The sequence below is a fragment of the Lagenorhynchus albirostris genome, chromosome 19 (assembly GCF_949774975.1).
Source record: "Lagenorhynchus albirostris chromosome 19, mLagAlb1.1, whole genome shotgun sequence".
Lineage (NCBI taxonomy): Eukaryota > Metazoa > Chordata > Mammalia > Artiodactyla > Delphinidae > Lagenorhynchus > Lagenorhynchus albirostris.
The window spans coordinates 30,041,110-30,066,320 of NC_083113.1; the positions used below are offsets into that span (position 1 = coordinate 30,041,110).

Genomic DNA, 25,211 nt, shown 5'->3' on the forward strand with positions numbered 1-25,211 from the left:
CTACAAATAACTCAGTTTCATTTCTTTTTATGGCTAAGTAATATTCCATTGTATACATGTGCCACATCTTCTTTATCCATGCAGTCACTATGGAGAACAGTATGGAGGTTCTTTAAAAAACTAAAAATAGAACTACCATACGACCCAGCAATCCCACTACTGGGGATATACCCTGAGAAAACCATAATTCAAAAAGAGTCATGTACCAAAATGTTCATTACAGCTCTATTTACAATAGCCAGGACATGGAAGCAACGTATATGTTTTTACATAATTTATTGCATAAACTGTTCTTTACCTTATGTTTTCACTTAAAAATGTATTTGGAACACATAGACACAGAGAGGAGAACACCCTGTTAAGACAGGAGCAGACTGGAGTGATGGGTCTACAAGCCAAGGAATGCCAAGGACTTACCAGTAACCACTGGAAGCTAGGAGACAGGCATGGAACAGATTCTTCCCTGAAGTCTTCATGGGGACTATGGCCCTGCCAACACCTTGGTTTCAGACTTCTAGCCTCTAGAACTCTAAGTACGTTTCTGTTGTTTTAAGCCAAAAATCAAACAAAAATATATCTTAGAGAGCATTCCATATAAGTCATCTTTTAAATAGTGGCATGATATTCAGTTTCATGACCATAAGATCCATAATTTATTGGATGAATTCCCAATTGGATATTTAGGGCATTTCCAATTTTTCCTTTTTAAACAAATAATGAAATAAAAATGTTGTCCAAGATTATTTCTTACATTTGCAAGTACATCTCTGGGATAATGTCTTCAAAGTGAAATTACTGGATTAAAAGACATGTATGTTAAATTTTGATAGAATTGCCAAACTGATCACCACAGCGTTTGTGGGAAATTACCCTCCTGCTAGTAATATATGAATGTGCCTGTTCCCTATAGCCCTGCTAGCACTATAAATTTTTTGATCTTGTCAATCTGGTAGTTGAAAAATTATATCTCATTGTGGTTTTTATTTGCATTTTTTTAATTATGAGCATGTTGAGTATCTTTTCCATGTTTAATACCATCATCAATATAATTACATTCAACAATGTTATATTCACTTCATTAAGTCAGTTGAAGTTTCTTTTGTGTAAATTATTCATAACATTTTTACCCATTTTTCTACACAATGTTGTTCTTTTTCTTACTGTTTTTAGGAGCTCTTTATATATTAAGAAAATTAGCAATTTGCTCCATTTTTAGCAAATATTTTTCGAAGTTTTTCATTTGTTTTTGATTTTATGATTTTTTTTTCTTTGGCTATGAAGAAAATTTTATTTTTGTGTAGCAAATTTATTATTATTTCATTTCATACCTCCTGGATTTTGTGTCCTACTTATAGAGGCTATCCCCACTGGAGATTGTAAAAATAATTATTTATTTACTTCTAGTTCATATATGGTTTCATTTTTTACATGTATATATTTATAGAATCTATTATGCTTTAACGTATGAGTAGGGATCCAATCATTTCTTTTTACTAGATGCCCTTTCATTGCTTCCAACATCATTACTGAATAGCCTACTTCTCTCCATTAATTTAATAAGCCACCTTTGCTGTGCCAACTTCTTGTATGTATTTGGGTCTGTTTCTAGACATTCTGAGCCACACTGCATTTCTGGAATAAACACCTCTTGATCATGGTGTATTTTATATATAGTTAAATGTGGTGGTCAATTCTATTTGGTAACATTTTACTTGGGATTTTTGCTTCAATATTCATGTGGGATTACTTTCTAGTTTTCTTTTGAGTATGTGTGTGCAGTGTTTATTGGGTTTGCAAAACAGTGATATATTCACTTCTTTAAAAGATTATGGAAATTTTCATTCTTTTTACATCTCTAAAACAGTTTGAATAGCATTAAAATTATCTAGTCTTTGAAGGCCTATGAGAATTCATCTGTAAAACCTTCTGGGTCTAGTGCTTTTTTGGATTAACTCTTTAATAACTGTATTTCTTCCATGGAAATTGATCTTTTAAGCTTTCTATCTCTACTAGGGTTAATTTTGTTAAGCTGTATTTTCTAGAAAATCACCCACTTCATCTAGGTTTTCAAATGTATATGCATAGAATTGTGCAACTTAGATTCCTGACATTTTATCAATAGAATAGCCACTGATTCAGTAGTTAATCTCCAGTTGTCATGTTTTAATCTGTACTTGTGCTTTCTCTCTTTTATAATAATTAGATCTGTTTTGTTGATTTTTTTTCAAAGAAAGATCTTTTTATTTATTTCTACTATTTGGTTTTAAACTCAAGTATTTCTGCTTTTATCCTTGCTGTTTCCTTCTCTCTACTTTCTAGATTTCCTTTTTGTTCCTTTTCTAATTTTTGAGATAGATATTTAATTCATTTATTGTTACACTTTCACTTTGATTCTTATAAATATTTAATCTATTTTAAATAGATTAAATTTTAAAGAGAATTGCATTCTCTTTTTACCTTTGTTTTAATTGTATCTCAAAGACTGACATATAGTGTTTTTAGAATCATTATTTTTAAGAGAAATTGTTCAGTTTCCATTTATATTTCCCTTTTGACTAAAGAATTTTTTGATAATTTAAAATTTTCCAGATGGAGAAGACCTCGTGCCTTTTGATTTTATTGATTTTCAGTCTAATTGCATTGTGATAACATAATGTTGTTAGTTTGCATTATTTTTATTTGAAAGAACTTACTGATGTTTTCTTGGTGACCTCACATGTCAATTTTCATGAATGTTTCTTGTGTATTTGAAAAGAAGAAATATTCTCTTTAATAAGGGTGAAGAGTTCAATATATGTTTATAAGATCTACCTTGGAATTATGTTGTTTAGATTTTCTATATATTTATTTATTTAGCCTATTTGCTTTGTCTTGAACTAAGAATGGATCTTACAAGTCTCTTCTAAATGTATTTCCATATGTTTCTCTTCTGTATTCTGTATGAAGGCTGCTGCTATGTTCTTTGATACATAGTTATGAGTAACTTTTATATCTTCACTGTGAATTATGGCCTTTAGTTATATAAAGTGTCCTTCTTTGTCTCATTAAGCCCTATTCCCTCCATGAATTTCATCTTGTCAAGATAACAAGTTCACAATCTCTGATTTCTTTATGTGCATTTGCCTGGTTATAATTTTACCTACCCTTTTAATTTTATTACACTTTGTTTTAGGAGAGTCTCTTACAGTATAGAGTTGAATTTCGCCTTGAAGGACAATCTGAAAATCTTTTCTCCTAAGTTAGTTAAGATCATTTACATTTATTGTTACAACTTAAATACATGATCTTATCTCTGTCCTATTGTTTTATGCTGTGTTTACTATGTGTTTTTCATTCTCTGGGTTTTGTTTTGTTTTTTGCTTTTTAGTTTTAAAAAAAATGTTGGTGATTAGAATGATTTGTGGTTCTTGTTTTAGTATCTTTCCACTAATATCTTTATATAATGCCCATGTTTTCTTTATTTAGGCTTCAACTATCTGATATGTCTGCTTTAAGTGATATCTTTGACTCTCACCTATAATCTATGTGAAACCAAAACGAATTATTCTACTTTCCCATTTCTTTTTCCCTTTTCCCCTCTTAAAAAAAAGGTGTTATATCTACTTTGCCAGAGCATATAATTATTTGCTACATACTATTCTTCCATCTTGTCCCCACCTTTCATTGGTCTAAGATCTATAGTTAAATACAGTCAGTGCTTACCACCAGTCTTTTAAACAGTTTCCTCATTCATCTCTTAGTTGGACAAAAGTGGTCTTCCAGTAGATTCCTCAGGAAGGACTCATTAGTACAATACTCCCTGAATTCTTGTCTAAAATTGTTTTTTTCTATAAACAAGCACATGAAAAGATGTACAACATCATTAGTCACTAGGGAACTACAAATCAAAACCATAATGAGATACCACCTCACACCTCACAAGAATGACTATTAAGAATTTAATATTTTAAATCTTTGCAAGTGTTGCAAGGATGTGGAGAAACTGGAATGCTTGAATGTTGCTAGTGGGAATGTAGGATGGTGCAGTTGTTATGAAAAGCAGTTGGTCAGTTCCTCAAGAAATCAAGTAGAATTGTCACATGACCCAGCAATTGCACTTCTAGATTTATACCCCAAAGAGTTGACAGCAGGTACTCAAACAAATGTTTGTACCAAAATGTTCATAGGAGCAATGTTCACTTAGCCAAAAGGTAGAAACAACCCAAATGTCCATCAATGGATAAATGGACAAATAGTGGTTATTAACACAATGGAATATTATTCAGTCTCGAAAAAGGAACGAAGTACTGATACATGTTACAATGTGGATGAACCTCAACAACACTATGCTAAGTGAAAGAAGCCAGACACAAAAGGTCACATATTGTATGATTCCATTTCCATGAAATACCCAGAATAGGTAAATCCATAGAAACAGAAAGCAGATGAAGGATTGCCAAGGGCTGGGGAGAGGGTAATAGGGTATAAATGCTTAACGTATGCAGGGTTTGTATATTGATGGAAGCGTTTTGAAACTCTAGAGAGGTGGTGGTTGCACAACACTGTGAATGTGTTAAATGCCACTGAATTGTTCACTTTAAAATAGATAATTTTATGTTATGTGAATTTCACCGTAATAAAAATTGGTTTTCTATAGCCTTGATATTTGAAGGATAGCAGAGTTGGACTAAAAAAATCCTTGGTTCACACTTCATTTGAGTTATTTGATGAGCATTTCACTACTCTTGCTTTTGTGATTTGCTCTTGCAAAATCTAATGCCAACCAGATTTTGTTTTCTTTATAAGTGACTTTTTTTTTGCCTGGAGGACCAGAAGATATTCTTTCTTTAACTTTAATGCCTCCTTGTTTTGTTAGGATATGTTTCAGAGTTGACTGTTTTGAAACAATTTTCACACATGGTGGACCCTTTCAGTACGTAGATTCAGGTCTTCTTTTATTTCAGGAAAGCTTACTTATGTTTGCCTGTCTATATTGTAGCTATCATTTTCTCACTGATTCTACCTATTTCTTTAATTTCATTTTCTTGGCTCCTTTCATTTCTATCCACTGTCATCCTTAGTCTATTTTCAGTCATATTTATTTTCTCTTAGGTACATTATAATTTAGTCATTTCAAGGTTAATTTTTTTTCTTCAATTTCTTTCCTAACATCAGTTCCCATTTTATAAGTTCCAGTTTGTCTAGTTTATTTTTATATTCCCGATCTGTTTTTTTTCCTATCTGCAACTGCTTTTTGAATTATATTTAATTCATGTTGGAATACTGTATTACATTTTCTTTTGCATCAGGCCTGGTTTTCTTTATTTCTTCTGGAGTTTTGCATCTACTGAAACATTTTTCTTAAACTTAAAAAAATTGAAATATAACATAAATTCAGAAAGTAAATATCAATAGCTGATCACCATGCTTCACTTTTTTCCCCACTATCTTAATCCACCATCATTAAGAATCTATCACATGCTAGGGTTTATCACAACACAACTTACCATAAATCATGTCATCCTTTTTGCCATTTGATTAGCGAGTGACCCAGTTTCAAAGTCCCATCATGATGTTCCACTTTCTAGGGCCATTTCTGGTATCTACCCTTAGCCTGGGTTCCCCCAAAGCAGGGTCTGAAACAGGGGCTTGCATGCAGGTACTTTATTTGGGAAATGATCCCAGTGAGAGGAGAGAGGGTCTGGGAGGAGTAAAATAGAAGGAAAAGCCAATGCGAAGTTGTATTATCGGGTTGTTCACTTCTATGAGTGATGGGGCTTATTCTTGCTGGAACCCTATAGAATGCACATCAGGGTTTTCCATCAGAAGGATGAAAAGGGGGAGTATTGGCTCCTGACTGGCTCCTGACTCCTATTGGCCAACAGTTCCCCTGGGGAATTAACTTCCTTGGTTGTGAATAAAAGATGGGGAAGGAGAACATGAAGTACGGCCCAAGAAATATTTCATACTATTTTCTAATGGCTTCCACTCTTTCAGTTAAGAAGTCAGCTCTCAGTCTTAGTGTTGTCTTTTGTCTCTGACTTTTAAGATTTTGTCTTTGGTTTTCAACAGTTTTTCTATGATGTGCTTCAAGTAACTTTGTTTATCCAGCTTGAGTATACAGGATTAATTCATTCTTGTAACTGTGTAGTCTGGAAAATTCTTAGCTATTATTTGTTGGAATATTGATTCTAATTCTCTTTTTCCTCTATGGGACTTCAGTTATGTGTACAGGCCTACTTAGTTTTTTTTACTGTGCTTTGCAGATTTTTTTTTTTAAACGAATTGAAGGTTTGTGGCAACCCTGTATCGAGCAAGTCTACTGGTGCCATTTTCCCAACAACATCTTCTCATTTCATGTCTGTGTCACATTTTGGTAATTTTCATATTTCAAGCTTTTTCATTATTATTATATTTGTTATGATGATCTCTAATCTGTGATCTTTGATGTTACTATTGCAAAAAGATTATGGCTCACTGAAAGCTCAAATGATAGTTAACATTTTTTAGTAATAAGGTCTTTTTAAAAAGGTATGTACATGTTTTTTTTTTAGACATAATGCTATTGCACACTAAATATACTACAGTATACCATAAACATAACTTTTATATGCACTGGGGAATCAAAAAATTTGTGACTCACTTTATTGCGATATTCACTTTATTGTGGTGGTCTGGAATCAAACTTGCAAGTATCTCCAAGGTATGCCTGTATAACTTTCCACACAATCCCAAGTCTATGAACTGCCCCCTATTTTTTTCTTCAGTATTTTCCATTTTTCTTCCCATGCATCCAAATTGATATTTTCTTGATTTTTTTTTTTTTTAGAGTTTCCTCTCTTCAATCGTGTCTGATTTGCTGTTGGATACTGACCTAATGAATTCTTAGTTCATAGATGAAGTTCCTGGATGATGATTCCATTATCTGAATTACTTATGGGTGTTTCACTTGTCTGCTTAGTCTTAGTCTTCGGTCATGTGGTCTTGTCTCCTTACGTGCCTAGTTAATTTTATAAGTGTATCAAGCACTATACATAAAAAACGTAGAAATAATTTGAGCCTGGGCGATTTACTGGGGCTCCTAGTCCTCAGTGGACCCTAAATTGCAACTTTTATTCTTCAAAGCCCTGAGCGTCTGTTGGAAGCTCTATTCAGCTTCTTAGCCTCTTACCCATGCTTTTAGATTGCAGTTGCATCTAGGAGAAAATCAGCCTTCCTGACTGGCTCACCTTCCCAGATTTTGTTCCTGTAATTGTATTTATTTGGTTGCACCAGATCTTAGTTGCGGCAGGTGGGCTCCTTAGCTGTGGCATGTGAACTCTTAGTTGTGGCATGCATGTGGGATCTAGTTCTCTGACCAGGGATTTAACTGGGGCCCTTGGCATGGGCAGCGCAGAGTCTTATCCACTGTGCCACCAGGGAAGTCCCCTTGTTCCTGTAATTTCTTACAGCCTAAGTAAAATGAGCTTTCCAAGTTGTTCTTAACAAGAAGGGTGATCCAAACTATCAAATTTACAATTACTGGCGTAGAGCTCCATCCTGCTGAAAAGTTTTCTCATTTTTGTTCTCTTATGGAATATGGATGCAGGATTCTATTTTTAATTAAAAGTTGTTTTGGATTTTCCTGGACCAGCCAGGGCAGATAATCATATGGGTGGGGGAGGGGTTTGGGTGGCTTATAAGATTTCTTAGCTCAAGACTGTCCTCTTCTGTTGTTACAGTGAAGTGCAGTTTTTAAAATAAATGACCTTCTATTAATATTGACACCATTTAATGATACTATCTTCTTTCCCTGGGGCCCACAGTTTCAGCTGGTTCCTTCTTTATTTTACTACTATGCCTCCAAGGGAGACTTCCCCCTTCCAAAGTGCCTCCTTCTCTTCCAGAAGAGGTGTCTGTCCAAGGCTGCTACCTCTGGTCCTCTGCATTTCCAAGCCCCTTCCATTCACTTCCCCAGTAGCCAGTACTCTGATCCACCAGGCCACAGACCCATCCTCAGCATTTCCTCACTCAGGGTGGACCATCTCCTGGGAGAAACTTAGGTGATATATTATCTGTGTTCTGCCACCACTAAAATCTTGTCACAGGCTCCTCTCTTATGCTTAACCCTTGCCTTTCTCACCCTCTGGCGTGGGCTTCTGAGCTGATGTTTCATTATGTTCCCCACTTACACATAAAGTGAAGTTTGTAGGATTTTCTGTCTTCTGGTTATGATGTAAGAGTGGGTTATCCCTTGTCCTATTAGAACCCCAAACAACGATAACACTTTTTTTTTTTTTTTTGCGGTACACGGGCCTCTCACTGTTGTGGTCTCTCCCGTTGCAGAGCACAGGATCCGGAAGCGCAGGCTCAGCGGCCATGGCTCACGGGCCCAGCCGCTCCGCGGCATGTGGGATCTTCCCGGACCGGGGCACGAACCCGTGTCCCCTGCATCGGCAGGCGGACTCTCAACCACTGTGCCACCAGGGAAGCCCGATAACACATATTTTTAACATTTAGATAAAATTATTTTTTAGCTAGCCTTTTACTACTGATTTCTAATTTCACTGCATTTTGCTCAGAGAAACAAATTATAAGGTTTTGATTCTTTGCAAATTGAGACTTCCTTTGTGGCTGCGTACACGGTTAATTTTTCTTTGAATGTCCTGCATGCGTTCTATATCCATTTGAGTTTAGTGATCATACGAAGCAAATCTTCTAGACTTTTTCTTATCTTTTGATCTCTCATCCTCTGAGAATTATATTAAAAAACATGTAGTCACTATAGTTCTGTCAGTTGTTGCTTCATGAATTTTGAGGCAATACTGTGAGATACATTTACTCAAGTTCACTACATCTTTGACCACTTGCTCCCTTTACGAGTATAAAATCTTTCTTTGTCCCTTGTTTTCCACCTTGGATTCGATTTTGTCGGATATTAAAACTGTCACCCTACCTTAATGTTTACATATTTAATACATCTATGTCTTGTTTTATAGCTTGTCTTCCCTCTCTTGGTTAGAAAAGTCTCCCCAACCTCTAGGTTGTATTGTAGTCTCTTAAGTCTTCTTCCAAAATTTCTCTTATTTTCCCTATTGTTAATGAGGCCGTGTAAACTGCGACAAAACACATTTACAGAAAATACAGCTTGATTTTAAAGTGATACATTTCCTTAAAATTTCTTAAAAACCGCTTATGCTTCAGCTCTTTACCAGTGATCGCTGAGAGCTTTCTGAGTTTCAGCCTCTGTTACTTCACTGTAAAAAGGTATAAAAGAAGCAAAGACACAAAAATTAGTTTGCTGTTTCTTTCCTTAGTTTCATGATGGCTGACTAAGAGTGCCCCTGTCATGTTAAATTAAGAGAAGTCTTAACACAAAGGAACATTTTGGGAAGGTCATAGATGACCTTCCAAATTTGGGAAATTGTCATAGATGCTGGTATCTAAAGAAGTGGTTATAGCACCAAGAAAAGAAGGAAAAAATGTGCTTTACTAATAACTAAAAATGAGTAGGGGGATAGACAGGTGGGAGGAGATGTTGCAGCTGAATATAGGTGTGAAGAGAATAGATGACAGAAATATAAAGATCAAGATGTACATTTGATTTAAAAAGAAAACTGATGATGTTCAATGAACAGAGAGGTGATGCTGTTACGGGGCTGAGAAAGGTGAATCTCAATAAAGAGTGAGAGAGGGCAAAAAGCAGAGGAAAAGTCCAAAGGTATCTACCATTGAAAAGAGGTCATGTTCTAAGTCTGAGGGACCCAGATTTTACTTCAGAAAAACTGAAGGAGAAACAAGGTTTAAACATATTAGTCAATGGTATATGGAAAACGAAAGGGCAAGAACCAAAGGTGTAATGGCATCAGGAACACGGGCCCAATTTCCCAGCAGGTCAGACTGTAAGGTGCAGTCCACTGGTGGTACTTTATTTTGAAATGGAAGTGAAGATTCTATCTTGCAAGATAAAAGAGATTAGGATGAGGAGATGTTTTCTAATTCTGTATTTTCGGTTTTTAAAACACTTGTTTCCATAGCTTTGATACTTCTTAGCTTTCTGGTTGACCGGCAGGTTGTTTTTGTTCTGAACAAAGGGGACGTAAAGCTGCATTTGCTCCCATTCATGGATCTAATTAGGCATGTTGCCCAAACTATAATAAATCATGGATTTAGTTTTTCTTTGTTAAGGTAGTCAGAGGCCTTCAGGCATGAGTGACTTATTAAAATGTACTCTCATAGTTGGGGATGAATGATCACCCTGGTATTGTCAATCACTCAATAATTTTATATCCCCAAAGCTCTCCCTTGGTTGTTTTGTACTACCCCCAAAATGACATTTTATTCTCTATTTGTTCACAGACGTGATTCACATTTTGCTATCTAGAGCATAAGGAAATCATTCTAAATTCAGCAATAGTGCCAGTTTGACTAAAAAAAAGTTATTTTCCATATCCACCGGAATGTTAATCGGATTCTTGTTAGAACATGTGTAAGAAGTGGTTTTCATTGTCACAGCTCTTGATGTCAGATTACTAAAACAACTTATGTTTTGTTGTGGGAGCATGGGTGCACGCAGAACCTCCCCAATCACATGAACGCTCTCAGCCCACACTTCATAATACACAGAAATTATTTGTGTTTTGTGGTAACGACTGAATGGCAGGAACAGCAGAATTTCAACGTGGCTGTTCTTTATTTGATTAAATATATTCTCTATTTATTCTTAAAAAAACTAATTTAAGTTAAACGGCAATAAACCATGATAATTTAGAAAACATGTTGAAACTGAGAGTGAAGAGAAATGTTCTCTACGTAAACCACACTGTAAACCATAAAACTTATTTTTGTCAACTGCTTCTCATGACAGTGGCTAGGAATTTGACATTTCTACTACAGTAGGCAAAAAAACATGTAAAATACACTCTCCCACATACCACATCACATCTCTATTTATATTTCCAAACTAAAAGCATTTCAGCCCCCAAAAGTGCTGAGTGTACTGTGTACGTTTACACCAAGAGCTGTAAGTTCATACAAGCCTTACCTTAAGCTGGTGTATTTGTCTGGCCAGGCCCCCTGCCCAGTGCCAAGCCATACTTAATGGATCAGGCTTAGCTCACCAAGAGAAAACCATTGCTCTTGATCCTAAAAGGTGGGGAACTTTTCAGCGAACTCTGGTCAACACGACACAAAACAAAAAACTATTCTCGGGCAGATTATGAAAACCATTTGAAGCATCCAAGACCATTTATCCACTTCAAAACGTGTCAGCAGCTATTCAACTACTTATGAAAATGAGTTTTGTGAAAATTCATGTAGTTTGAGGCCGAGTATTCTAAAACTAGAAAAGGAATCTTAAATAATCTGTTACGGTACACATGAAAGTGACAGAAACGTGGCTAATTCTCTAACGTTAGCTGAGGTATACATGCTATACAGTTGACTAGATCTCAGAAGATTTATAATAAAAACTTCCCCTTTCCACTTAAAGATCATAAGAAGTCAGCACAATCTGGTCTTCTCCCTGCTGAAAGGGTATTTAGTTTGGGATGTAATGTTTTAAAACAATAATACAAACCTCCTGGGAGAATACCACAATAAATGTCTCAAAAACCACTCAGTTAATCCCAGGGTATAATCCGGCTGTTTTAAATTACTGCAGGGAATATTACGGGCCTTAATGACACTGTAACTGCTTAAAGCCAAAGAAAGCTAGAAAGAGAGGCCAAAAAGATGAGCTCAGAGCCAGCTGAAGTGACAACAAACATGTGGCTGTTTATTAGGATTGGAGAGGTTTAGTCTGCAGATGTTTGTGGTCTCTAGAAGGTTCCAGAGGAATGAGTTGTTATGAAGATTTGCAGAGTTTGATGAGAGCAAGATTCTTCTTGGAGATGGCAGGCCCCAGACAGGGAGGCCCAATGGTAGAGACAGAATTTATAGATTTCTGTGGTCAGATCATACTCTACTGGTTCCACAATGTACATCAACAAATTAATATTGTACGGATGTCATTTCAAAGCCTCTTAAAGACGAGAGTCATTATTGAAGCCATTAGAGCACAGATGGTTCAAACTATATGCAGATATTCATACTTGCATTTTTGCATTATAGCTGCTTTTTTTTTTTTCTGTTGAACTGTAATGAATTGTCTCATAATCTATTCCATCTTCTTGCCATTAGCAGGCTTTGAATGTTCACAAATAGGAGCAAAGAACTCATTTTCCAGAGCTTTAATCACACAAAGAGGGAATGCCTAATTCTCTAAATGAAATGGTCTGTGATCACTGAAGCAGAGATTTAATATATCACGGCAAATTAGGTAGATTTTAATAAATTACTTATCTCCCTGAATACTTTACATATGCTTAAGAAGGAACATAGCCTGTTTGCAAACAGTGAAAACCCACAGCCTATAAAAATCCTTTGAAGAAAATGACAAATAAAAAAGTAAATTAAAAAATGAAATGCATTATATCCTAGACCTCTAGAGACAATTCCTTTGCAGCATTGATTCACAGCTCCATTAAAAATATCAATTAAATCCTTCAGTGAGATTGAGTAAAAGCTAGAAAATTAACTTTCTGAGCTGCTTTTCGATGATCTGGTTATCCAGATACACCCTCGCATTGTACAAGCTTGATGTAAATTTAAAAAATGATAAAAAGATACTGCTTTCAGGTCTAACTAAGCATATCAGAATTTCAGGCATATTTTTAATATTTTCTTTCTATGTCATAAGCTAAGTTTTCAAAGTGTAAATTTCATGTATCTGTCTCTTCTTTACATACACACATTCCTGGATCCCATATTACCATTACAAATACATGGAAACAATACAAATAAGAAGAACTGTAATTTTTAAGAAAGAAAAACAAAAAACTTGCAGTAATTTAATAAGTTGGTGCCAAGTCTCATTCTTTATATTTAATTGATAGAAATGGCATGCATCAAAGAAAATGCATACTGAGCTTTAATGTGCATAAAATGGATATTAGCATTTTAAAGAGGAAGATTAACACATTAATCCAAGTAATTTTCATATATTGCTTCTAATAAAATCTTCACAGTGCAAAACTCTTAATGAGGCTAATCATACACATTCCATTTAGTGGGACAATTAGGGATAACGTAAAACTATTTCTTTTTCATAGGTTTTCTAAGATTTATGCTTTTTGCTTATTAAAAATAAAAATGGGAATTGCATTTCAGTTCTTCATAAGAAAATGTTGAAAATGCAAATAGACTTTCTCATGTTATCATGTAGGTATAAATTATTGAGAAGGTGTTGCCCACTGTGGAGAACTTAAGTCCTGAGGGGGTGGCAGTCATGGGAAGGAGGGAACAGAAAAATAAACAAATGGAAAAAGTATACAAAACTTGAACACTTCAAACCCAGGCCTCCTCCCTCCCAGCTTCTCATGAATTATAGATTACATACACCAGAGTAATTACGAAAATCTCATCTAAGTGCTTTCATGTGAGCATTTACTCAGGAGTAGGAGATGCCTCTGGAGCAGTTTCTTTCAAGCCTCCAAGTCATCTCTGTATTGCTCGTAGACAGACCGTAGGGCATGGAGTGCTTCGACAGTTACCCTGAGCTTGCCAATACCTCCACCATCTGCTCGAGCATCCAAAACTAGGGAGAAGATAGCAGAAAAGTGTTAATATCTTTCAACAGATTTTTCTTCAGAGAGCCTAGCTGAAACAGTAGTTGAAAAGATGAAAACAGCTCTACAGAAGTCCAAAGTTCACTGGTATCTCAGAAATCTAAAAATCAAAGCTTGTCATGTGTGTACGAGTGTGTATACACATTTCAGATGTACTGTATGTATGTATACATATTGCTTGTAGAGTTAAAACTAATGATCTAATCCTGAAGTTTACCCAGTGGAAAGGCTATAGGATAATGATTCCCACAGAATCAGAATTTCTTAGTAGGAAATAAAAGTCTAAAAGGGATCAAGATATGACAACGAAGAACTTGTTCTAACATACCGTGTTAACAAATATCAGAATGGCAACTTACTGTAAAGAAATTACATGATCATTATTTGAAATGGTTATTTATATATTTTTAAAGATTTTTTTTGATGTGGACCATTTTTAAAGTCTTTATTGAATTTGTTACAATATTGCTTCTGTTTTGTTTTGGTTTTTTGGCCACAAGGCATGTGGGATCTTAGCTCCCCGACCAGGGATTGAACCTGCACCCTCTGCATTAGAAGGTGAAGTCTTAACCACTGGACTGCCAGGGAAGTCCCCTGGAATGGTTATTTATCTTTCTAAGGAAAACATTCCATTTAAAATAGATTATAAGTGAAATTAGAAAAAGTTAAAATGGCAGACCCAGAATCTTAAGGTCTATGGATTGGCTTTGAGGGTCTATGAACTGATGTTGCAAGAAAGTAGATGCAAAATTTTGAGCGTCTATGGGCTTTTCTGGGAAGGAGGCACAGCTTTAGTGGTCTATCAAAGGCAGACTGTTTGATAATTCTCTGAGCTCAGTGGTGGGGGCCAAATGGGATGCTGATTCAGACCCCAACCTTCTGTGAACAGCGATAACCCACTAGTGACTCCAGGCCAGAATTTTGGACTTTGTAAGTCTTGACAGCACTTATGAGTCTATATAGTTTCCTATGTATTTTCCTCGTGGTTTTCCTTGAACTTTTAATATGTGTGTGTGTTTAATTCTAAGAAAATTTGTAAGGAAACCTTCAAATAAAACTTAGTATACAAAGACTTAGGTGGAGAAATGAGCAGGCAGGGAGATTGCAGGGGAACAAATGGTCCCCAGCGCACTGCCGAGCCTTCACCTCTTCTTTGGAACGCCTCACTTCTATGTCTGGCACAGAGCAACGCATTAAAAACCTAACCTTACCAGCATTTAATTTTCTGACTCTTTCCCAGAACAAGGCCACAATAGCTGTCTCTATCAGACCAATATGATCATTTGTGGTCTTGCAGAACGAGAAGATGGCTTTTGAAACAGCACTGACTGTAGAAAAGATAAAGAATCTAAAGCACAGATAATTTTGAACATTTCTGTCAGACTCTCTTGGTTCTGGGTGTTTTTAACAGGATTTAGGTTCGTATTTTAATCCTCTCATCTTTTTCTTCTGTGCCTGCCAAAGTTGTGATATGTGTGTGATATGTATAGTTTATAAAATTTCCCAGAATAGGTTTCTAATTTGGTTACTTGGTCTAATTTGGTTAATTATTTGGCTTGATCCTGACTTTTGAGCACTTGACACACATCCAGGACAAGCAGCTTGACATGTGAACCATAGCTGAACTACGGTGTAAGCAGAGAGCCTGGCACTTAAGAGGTGCTCAGTTAAGTGCTCATTTAATGCATGAATAAATGAGTAAACAAACCGTGTACATTTTTCCAGTGATGGATGGCTCTGCTGACTTAAGAAATGAGATTAGGACTCAGCTTCGTTTCTTCATTTATTGTACAGCCCAGGCCATCCCTGATTATTATTTTTAAAAGTCTTGATTTCATAAAGTACAGTGCCTTCAGCATGTTCTAAATATGTTACATAAGGATAAGGGGTAGAAATTAGGCATTGTTGGGACTCACACCTGGTGAGGTGAAAATCTAAAAGAGCACTTTTTGTCAGGAATCCCTAACTCCTCCCTGAATCCTGATGAGAAGCAAGTGACCAAAACTACTCAGTTATTTGCAGTGACTATATCACCGGACTGTAACACTGAAGTAAAGAGAAGCCTTGCAGAACACACTGTAATGATCACTAAGAATAACATGCCTTAGCTGAAATAAGGGTTGACAGCATGAGGCTTCTAGAAACAACATTAAAAAAAATCCAATGGCCACATTTTTGTCCCCCACAACCCCCCCCAATACTAACAAAATGAATAATTCCTTGAGAAACACAATTAATTATTTTTAAATTTCTGTTGATTCAAAGGAAGGCAGAGAAGGAGGGTAAGGGGGGGATGTAGGGAGAAATTCCAGCCTCAACAAAACATCAGCTTGAGTCGCAAAGGATTCAACTAGTGTGTGACTCAACGTCCTTGCAACCAGCAAAAAGAAGGTTTTAATAAAGAATTTGGATTTCAGCAATTGCTGGCTGTACAGATTGAGCAATACTTCCACCCATACCATCAATACTTTGCTCGATGATGTCTCTCCCTTCCCGAAACATGTCGGCGAGGTCAACGTTAGCAATGCCGATGTCCTCACACTCCAGATCCTGCTCATCCTCTGGAGGGTCACTGACCACAGTGAAGCGAACGCTGAGAAGGGAAAGAACACAGAACATCGCTACAAAGTGAGAAAAAAAATCACAAATGAAACAAAACTCCTGAATGGGTTTTTATCACAAACTGTGAAATCTCAGTTTCCAATTATTCCAATAAAAAGAAAATTATATAAGTTATTATATGAACGATTAGAATTATTATAGCACACCCAGACTTCACATGAACACTAATTCACTTTTCTAAGCACTGATTATCATTTATCACTAGAATCTGAGAAAATTACTAGGCGAAGAGAAGAACCAGATGTTCACTCTATTATACATTATCTGATCATATTTTGACATGTCTACTTTTAAGGCTAAAAGGATCAAGTGAATAAAGACCAGGGAGGTTACGGCAGCTTTTTCAACAGAAATGCAACATTCTCTATAGAAATGCACAACTTTGGAGTTTCTACTAAGCAATTTAACCAACTGTGTTCTATATATTCTTAATTATGTTAGCTAAATGTTGTAGCTCTACCCAATAGCTATACGAAATGTTTGTATTAGTTCAGCAATCTTTCAACTTACAATCATAGCATCCAAGTTTTATTTTACTTTTAGACATATAATTGGAGGGTTCTGATGGAACTGATTTGAATTAGTGGCTTGTGTTGAGGCCAAACACACTTGGACTGACCAAATGACAGGAATTTACAGTTAAGTACTCTTTTGATATGTCTTGGCAGCATAGCTTAAACCACGAATGCTTGTAAACGACCATTTTAACCATTTTCAAAATCTATCCATCCCAAATCAGAAACAAAACAAGAAACTTGTTTCTTAGATAACACTGTTAGGTAAAAACCTAAGTCTCTGGGATGTCATGCCTTGAAAAATATGCACGATTAAAATCCTTTCCAAATGTTTACAGGTAGACATGACAATATTTTAAAATAATTTGCTAAAAGTATTCAACATTTCATTTCTTTACTAAGTCCCTGTTTTTCCATAGCAATAAATTCTGATCAGGAAATAGAAAGATGGATATTTTATATGATGCATAAAATAGATAAATTAAGATTAAGTGGTTTAAGGGCATCCGTTCTGGGTTCAAATTTCTGCTTTCCTATTAATTAGCTGTGTGACCTTGTACACATTACTTAACCTCTCTGATCTCAGTTTCCCTATCTGTAGAATAGTAATGGTTCACTGGGCTCTTGTGAGGATTGGATGAGATGATACATGTAAATGGTGCCTGGAACACATTAAGCACTGAGTAAATGTTTGCTCTTTTATTATTACTATTTTTAATCTAGATAGAGCTCCTTAAGCTTCTACATTTCTAAGGGGAGAGAAAAAGAATACATGGGAAAGGCTTGTCTCAATTGAAAACCGAGACAACCAAATTATACAATGACTGTATCACTCATTAAACAAGAAGAATGATGATGAAAGATATTGTCCTAAAATGAATATACTTAGAAAAGAAGGAATTAGAAGTGATATTTGACACACATTTTACACCCACAAGACTTACAGAAAGGATGGAGGCTACAAGATTGTAGTAATATTAAGTGTTATTCTTATATAATGTCTCATATCTAAGGATAATTATCTATATACTTTACAAATGCATACCATTACCTCCACTGAATATATGAGAATTCTGAGAAAAAAAGAAAAAAAAACCCTTCTAAGTGCCAGAGAAAGGGCTAAAAACAAAAAATGCAATATTTCTGGTTTAGATTCTATAGAGAGCAAAATGAGATGTCAAATACAAAATTAAGAAACTAAAGTTAGGCTCTAAAGGGAGGAAGGTACACTAAAATAATTTAAAAACTACAGCTTGGCTTCAGCTAAACTGTACATACACATACCCGGACACACACAGACACATCTTATCTTACCTTGAACCCTGCCAAAACAAAGAGATGGAACCTTGCTTTACGTGCTGGAGAGGCTTCACTAACCAGCTTAAATGTCATCTCCTCCGGTTTGCCTTCATGTTATTATTACTTTTTTTATTCCTACTTTTTGTTTTTGGCCGCGCTACAAGGCTTGTGGGATCTTAGCTCCCTGACCAGGGATCGAACGCAGCCCTGGCAGTGGTACCGCGGAGTCCTAACCACTGGACCACCAGGAATTCCCTTTATGTTATTTTCCATTTTAACAGCTTGTTTAGCTTTCTCTTAGTACCTATTGTAATATGTAATTGGTTGATTTGTTTACTTGTTGTCTGTCTTCCTCAGTGGAATGTATACTCCATGAGTGCAAAGATATCCTCTTGTTCAGCATTTTAGTTCCTGATACTTAGGTAGGGATCATAAATATTTGTTGAATTACTACATGAACTGCAAAATGGAAGTCCTAGTTGAAGGCTGGCTCATTTGGGGAAGGTTGACTGGAGAAGGCAGGCCTTGGGCTGGGCCTCAAGATTTAGACCTCAAACGTAACCTGCTGTCATTTAGGAAACCAGAAGGCACTGAAACTCCTTAGATCATTTAGCAGTTTTCATTCTTTCCTCATTCTGAAATAGTTCGTTTTTATATGAAACAGGATAGAAGAGCCTAAGGGCTCACCTGTGAGTTTTACATACTGGAGTGCTGATAGTTAAGTTGGATCTGTACAGTAGAACACTGTGAAAGGGAAGAAATGAAACCAAAAAGGAACCTTAAGTCGGTGTCAAAACCATGACTTCAAATAAGTAATTTCCAGACTCCCATTTCAATGTGTTGCCTCCCTTTTAAAGTGACGCTTGTATATTTGCAAATATAGCATGGGACCGAATGCAAAGGTACTATATGTGATTCATTATACAATGCACATCATCTTATGTGTGTCAGAGAAGATTGGCCAAACTTATCTAACTGTGGCTCTATAAGTTATCACCAATGTTCAAGGGGGCTACTGTCTGAGAAAATGAATTCTTATAAACTAGGAGGTACTTTAAGTAATGTGACCTCAGAGTACTTAAAAAAGGTGAGAACATTCACTGGAATAACATTTGTCTTTTGGTTGTGGAAAAATGTAAATGTAAACTCCTTTTTTTTCCCCTTAAGAAAATGATACTGTCAAAGGAGAGAAATGGGACAGGGCTATTCTCCCATGATGGCCCCATCCCTCCCCTGGCAGTCCGATGAGCACGTGGCCGGCGCTCCAAGCCCTCAGCTGTCATCAGCCCCGAGCCAGTCACTCTGCACCTGCAGTGCCTCTTGCAGTATCTAAAATGACATGAACATTTGTGCCTCTGTGGGCATTTAAAAATTTTTAGGGAAACAATGATGGGAGAGTGGGAGTCATTACAGCTATGGTGGACTTTTTTTTTATTTTTAAAGTTCAGTTCTGGGCAGTGATGACCCAGCTTCTTGACCACAGAGAAGTAGATGACATGGCCAGTGCCGTTTAATCACTAGTGACCTGGGATACCCCAGGGGGCTATTTGAGGTGGCCTTGAAAGTGGTATTTGAGGTGGCCTTGAAAGAAGCTGAAGTATACAAAGTAGGTAAAACCTGAGTGATTATCTACCGTCCTGGGAAAAACAGAACCTCAGGGCAATTAATAGGGTTTTCCTACTCTTTCTTCAGAATCAAGATCCAAGGAGGGACTTCCCTGGTGGTCCAGTGGTTAAGAATCCTCCTTCCAATGCAGGGGGCACAGGTTTGATCCCTGGTCGGGAAACGAAGATTCCACATGCTGTGGGGCAACCAAGCCCACATGCTCTAGAGCCCACATACCACAACTAGAAAGCCCATGTGCTGTAACTACTGAGACTGAGTGCTGCAACTACTGAGCCCGCATGCCACACTAGAGAGCCCACACACTGCAACTACTGAGACTGTGTGCCACAATGAAGATCCTGCATGCCGCAACTAAGACACGACGCTGCCAAATAAATAAATATTAAAAAAAAAAATCCAAGGAAATAATACATGTATTTCAAGGAGTTAAAGAAAAAGCCACTGTCAGATCCTAAGAGCTAAGAATTTCAGTTTCATTTCATGAAACAGAAGATCAGATGCTAGTTTGGAAGCTCTTTTGAAAAATATAATGTCGTTAATGTTCACTTCCTGACGTCTAGGAAACAGATGAACCTCAGTCTCTTTCTCAGGTGGGGGATGGGTAAGTGCTGGTTTGAGGCAGTGAGAGGCTTTGTCACTGATGGGCCATAAAGGCAAGGAGAAGAGGACAATGGGGAGATAACGGGTTCACCCAGGCCAACGGGAACAAGCCAGCAGAGGGGCGTTGGCGAAGCCCCAGCTCAGGGGTTGATGGGTAGCACTTAGATAACTCCTCAGACTGCATGGATGGGAGCTCAATCAAAAGTATGAACTTATTTATTTATTTAAAATTATTTATTTATTTATTTATTTATTTATGGTTGCATTGGGTCTTCGTTGCTGTGTGCAGGCTTTCTCTAGTTGCGGCGAGTGGTGGCTACTCTTCGTTGCGGTGAGCGGGCTTCTCACTACGGTGGCTTCTCTTGTTGCGGAGCATGGGCTCTAGGCACATGGGCTTCAGTAGCTGTGGCTCGCGGGCTCTAGAGCGCAGACTCAGTATTGTGGCTCATGGGCTTACTTGCTCCGCGGCAGGTGGGATCTTCCCGGACCAGGGCTCAAACCCGTGTCCCTTGCACTGGCAGGCGGATTCTTAACCATTGTGCCACCAGGGAAGTCCAGCAAGAATTTATTAAGATCAGGTTTTTTTCCTTCTCGAAAGGGTATAATTTCTCTACTGACCAAAAATGCAAAGTGTCCTGTTCAAGTTTGCCCCCCAAAAGCATTAAAAATAACATGAAATGATGAACTATTAAAAAGTGCTAGTGAGGTAAAAATTAGTATGAAAGGCTGATGAGCTATTACAAATAATAATATTACTCCTGCTTATAATGACGGCAATGAATACTTACTGTGCACTTACTCTGTGTCAGGCGCTATTCTATCCATCTTACACATATCATCTCATTTAATCTTTACAACCACCCTGTATTATCTCCATTTTACAGATGCAGAAAGTGAGGCACAGGGTGGTTGTCTGAGGTCAGACAACTAGTAAGTGATAGAACAAGAATTTATATTCCAGCCATTGAGTCCAGAGCGCCCCCTCCTGGAAATCACTGTTAGGTGCTTTACACTTATACCTGACTGACAATGGGATACTTTATATACTACACTGTACAGTCTTTTGGTTTGCAAAGCACGATAGGATCTTTACAGTTACTCTGTATGGTAGGCAGGGCTGTGATATTTCTAGGAGGAAAGAGACCCAGAGAGGTCACATACTCATTCAAGGACACTGAGTGAATCAGGGAAGTAAGGTGTTCTGCTTCCTCATCTTGTGCTTTTCTTTCCCCACCACACCACGCTACAGAGATCTACTTTGTATAAACCGCCAGATAATTTAGAATGCTTAAATGTACCTTCTATTAGGCATCTCTTGTTTAAGTAGTATAGCTTTTAAGATGTCTCTCTTGGCTTGGTTGTTTTCTTTATCCACGTAGATCACTAAACCAAAAAAAAAAAAATCCACAAGAAGTCACTCAGGAATATGCTACATTAGTACCATTCTGTATTTGTATAAATACCTGTTTTTAGAGACGCAAGTCATACCACCTCACTTGTACGCAAGGGAAAAGAAAGCCGCGCTGGAAACCAGAATCAAATCTGAATAGTCATGTGATCTAATGTCATGTCACTGGCAGGTTTACGTGCACACTGTCAGAAAAGATACAAGCAACATCTAAGAGTGCCACATCGCTGTCACTGCCTGTTAATGGCAGTGGCAGTCGTGACAGTAAAAGCCAGCGGTCTTTATTGCTTTGTATTTGAGGGATTTACTGCATTTTCTTTCACCCAAGAAGCAAGTGATATGATAATGTATGGCAGAGAGCTTGTCCTTCCTGACAGCCCTGGTAATTTAATCCTTCTCTCCTGCCACAACATGCAATAAAAGAGGCATCCTAGCGCAATGGGTTGAGGAAATCCACACACTGACGCTTGCTGGTGGTTGGTTGGGGGTACGGCATAGACCTGTGGTGGAAGGGAGAGAGAGAGGCTTTTTAGGGTGTGAAGTTTATCTTTGGTTTTCAAAGGTTCACGCTGGCATGCAGGAGTGTGGTTAGACTTTACTTGGCTGAAATATAAGATTAGGTAACTCATCTAAAGACCCACCAGGAAGAAGACAGTGAACACGTGAAACTGTAAATGTCTGCACTTTGGGAAAATGGCATCTCAGAGTGTGAACACTCTAATTTTCATTCTGATTATTTTTTCTCAGCTCGGCAGCCTTTCAGCCATGCGTTAACTTCTGAAGACATTTCTTTTTCAGGTGCCATTTTGGAGTTAAAGTCTCTCCTGTGACCAGATCTCAATTTAGAGATAATCCCTGATCAAAAATACACAAAGGGTGAAAAGATACCATGACAGTTCTAAAGCCAGGTTACGTTGGGAACAAACATATTTCATACTGAGAATGTTTCCCTGGACAATTTGAGTTCAATCTCAAATTATGATGCTATCAACTCATTTAATCGTTGGCTAGTTGAGCAAATATTAGCCGAGGGCCAGGGATGGCACGTGCTGGGCACTGAGTGAGGCACAAAGGTCTGTGTGGAGGTGGGCTGGTAGTTTAAGAGAAGGAAGAACCAAGGTCAAACAGCAGCTCTTAGCTTTTTGCTCTTTGCACGATACCATATTAGTAAATGTGACCGATGATACAGGTTACTGAGATTTACAGGAATCATAAAAGACAAAGCGTTCTTGTAAATTTTGTAAATATAGTGTTTTACTTATCAATGCTAAAAAGGCATGCTTTTAAAAAAAGTCATGCTTTTCCACTAATGCTGGGAGATGGGACCTCATTTGGCCACCAGTACACCAAGCTAAATTTGAACTTTTTTTTTCCAAATTGGAATTTTTTGTTTTTGCTGTTAATTACCAATTCAAGATATGGTAGACCATATCCTTTCTGACTTCAGAGTTCTAAAGCTTTTAAGCCATACTGGCCTACATTTCTTTTGTGATAATTTTTCTCAGTTTTACTGAGATATAACTGACATATAACATTGTATGAATATTAGGAGTACAACATAATGATTTGATATATGTATATATTGCAAAATGTTTATCATAGTGAGTTAACATCCATCACCTCACATGGTGACAATTTTTTTTACTCTCTTAGCAACTTTCAAATACACAATACAGTGTTGTTAATTATAGTGGTCTACATTGCTTGAAGACAAGGGTAATCTCAGTGATTTAAAACAAAAAAAAAAGACTGAATTCAACGTCTAGCATCCAAATAGTCTTTCAATTAAACTAGACCAGTTCTGATGAATCTCAACAGCTTGAAAATTTTTTTTAATGTGATAAAATATACATAACATAAAATTTAGTATTTTAAGCATCTTTAAGTATACAGCTTAGTGGCATTCAGTACATTCACACTGTTTTGCAGCCATCTCCACTATCCATCTCCAGAACTTTATCATCATCTCCAACTGAAACCACACCCACTCAACAGTAACTTCCTACTCCCTCCTCCTCTCAGCCCCTGGTAACCACTATTTTACCTTCTGTCTCTATGACTGTGACTATTCTAGATACCTCTTATAAGTAGAACCATATAATATTTATCCTTCTGTGTCTGGCTTATTTCAATTAGCATAATGTTTCCAAGGTTCATCTATGGCATGTGTTAGGATTTCATTCCTTTTTAAGACTCAATAATGTTCCTGTATGTACATGTATATACACATACACACACATACATACAAACACAGCACATTTTGTTTATCCATTTGTCTTTTGATGGATATTTAGGTTGGTTTCACCTTCTGGCTATTGTGAATAACGCTGTGATGAACATGGTGTACAAACATCTGTCAGAGTCCTTGCTTTTAATTCTTTTGGGTACATTTCCAAAAGTACAATTGCTAAATCTTTGGCAATTCTATGTTTAACTTTTTTTTAAAAAAATCTTTACCATTGAAATTGGTAAAAAAATGGTATAGTTGTGACACCTTCTGCTTCATCCAGTTGACCAGCACACTGTATATCCTATTCTCTTGACAAAGATAAAAATAGTGATGGCCACCATTTATTGAGCGATGTTTATTATGTACTATGTACTACACTCAATACTTTCCTTACTGCAATCACATCTGTTAAGAACCATGCTGACCCACACTTTACAGATGATTAAGCAGACCCAGAGAAGGTAAGTAATTTGCCTCAGGTTACCTAGTTAGAAAGTGGTGGAGCTAGAATTTGAATCCAGGGAGGTCTGCCCCATGGCCTGCCTTCTTAACCTCCATGCTATACCTTCTCCTTCTTCCACATGAAGCCAGAGCTCTTCCTGCTGTTTAAGCTGCAACCATGTTGTTAGCACAGACTGGGATGTGAGAGAGAATTCCATCGCTGTATCAAGAGAGGCCATCTCGCCCTCCTTTCACTCTTTCTTAAAGGGATATTGCTTTAGATATTTACATCTGGTCCAGGAGCGTTAACCAGTTCTCTTGACTAAACACTTTCAAAAATTCCTTTTCCACAAATAATAAACGCTGGAGAGGGTGTGGAGAAAAAAGAGCCCTCCTATACTGTTGATGGGAATGGAAAATGGTACAGCCACTATGGAGAACAGTATGGAGGTTCCTTAAAAAACTAAAAATAGAGTTACCATATGATCTTGCAATCCCACTCCTGGGCATATATCCAGAGAAAACTATAATTCGAAAAGATACATGCACCCCAATGTTTATTGCAGCACTATTCACAATACCCAAGACATGGAAGCAACCTAAATGTCCATCGACAGATGAATGGGTAAAGAAGGTGTGGTACATATATACAATGGAATATTACTCAGCCATTAAAAAGAATGAAATAATGCTATTTGCAGCAACATAGACGGACCTAGATATTATCATACTAAGTGAAGTAAGCCAGATAAAGACAAATATCATATGATATCGCTCACATGTGAAATCAAAAAAAAAAAAACAAGATCAAAATGAACTTATTTACAAAACAAACAGACCCACAG

At 37.0% G+C, this 25,211-nt stretch overlaps 1 protein-coding gene across 2 annotated transcripts in view; it reads right to left on the reverse strand.

The window, feature by feature from the left end:
• Positions 1-25,211, reverse strand: part of RPGRIP1L (RPGRIP1 like) — a 120,797-nt gene that overhangs the window by 13,088 nt on the left and 82,498 nt on the right. The window contains exons 23-28 of one of the 2 annotated variants that reach the window (XM_060130206.1): positions 21,586-21,670; positions 16,085-16,218; positions 13,397-13,594; positions 9,171-9,215; positions 3,703-3,827; positions 418-541 (exon numbers count right to left, since the gene is read on the reverse strand). In XM_060130206.1, the coding sequence (XP_059986189.1) occupies positions 13,482-13,594; positions 16,085-16,218; positions 21,586-21,670 (332 nt within the window). In that variant the 3' untranslated portion in view covers positions 418-541; positions 3,703-3,827; positions 9,171-9,215; positions 13,397-13,481. Of the gene's footprint in view, positions 1-417; positions 542-3,702; positions 3,828-9,170; positions 9,216-13,396; positions 13,595-16,019; positions 16,219-21,585; positions 21,671-25,211 lie in introns of those variants that run through there. The other variant, XM_060130207.1, reaches the window with a different exon arrangement.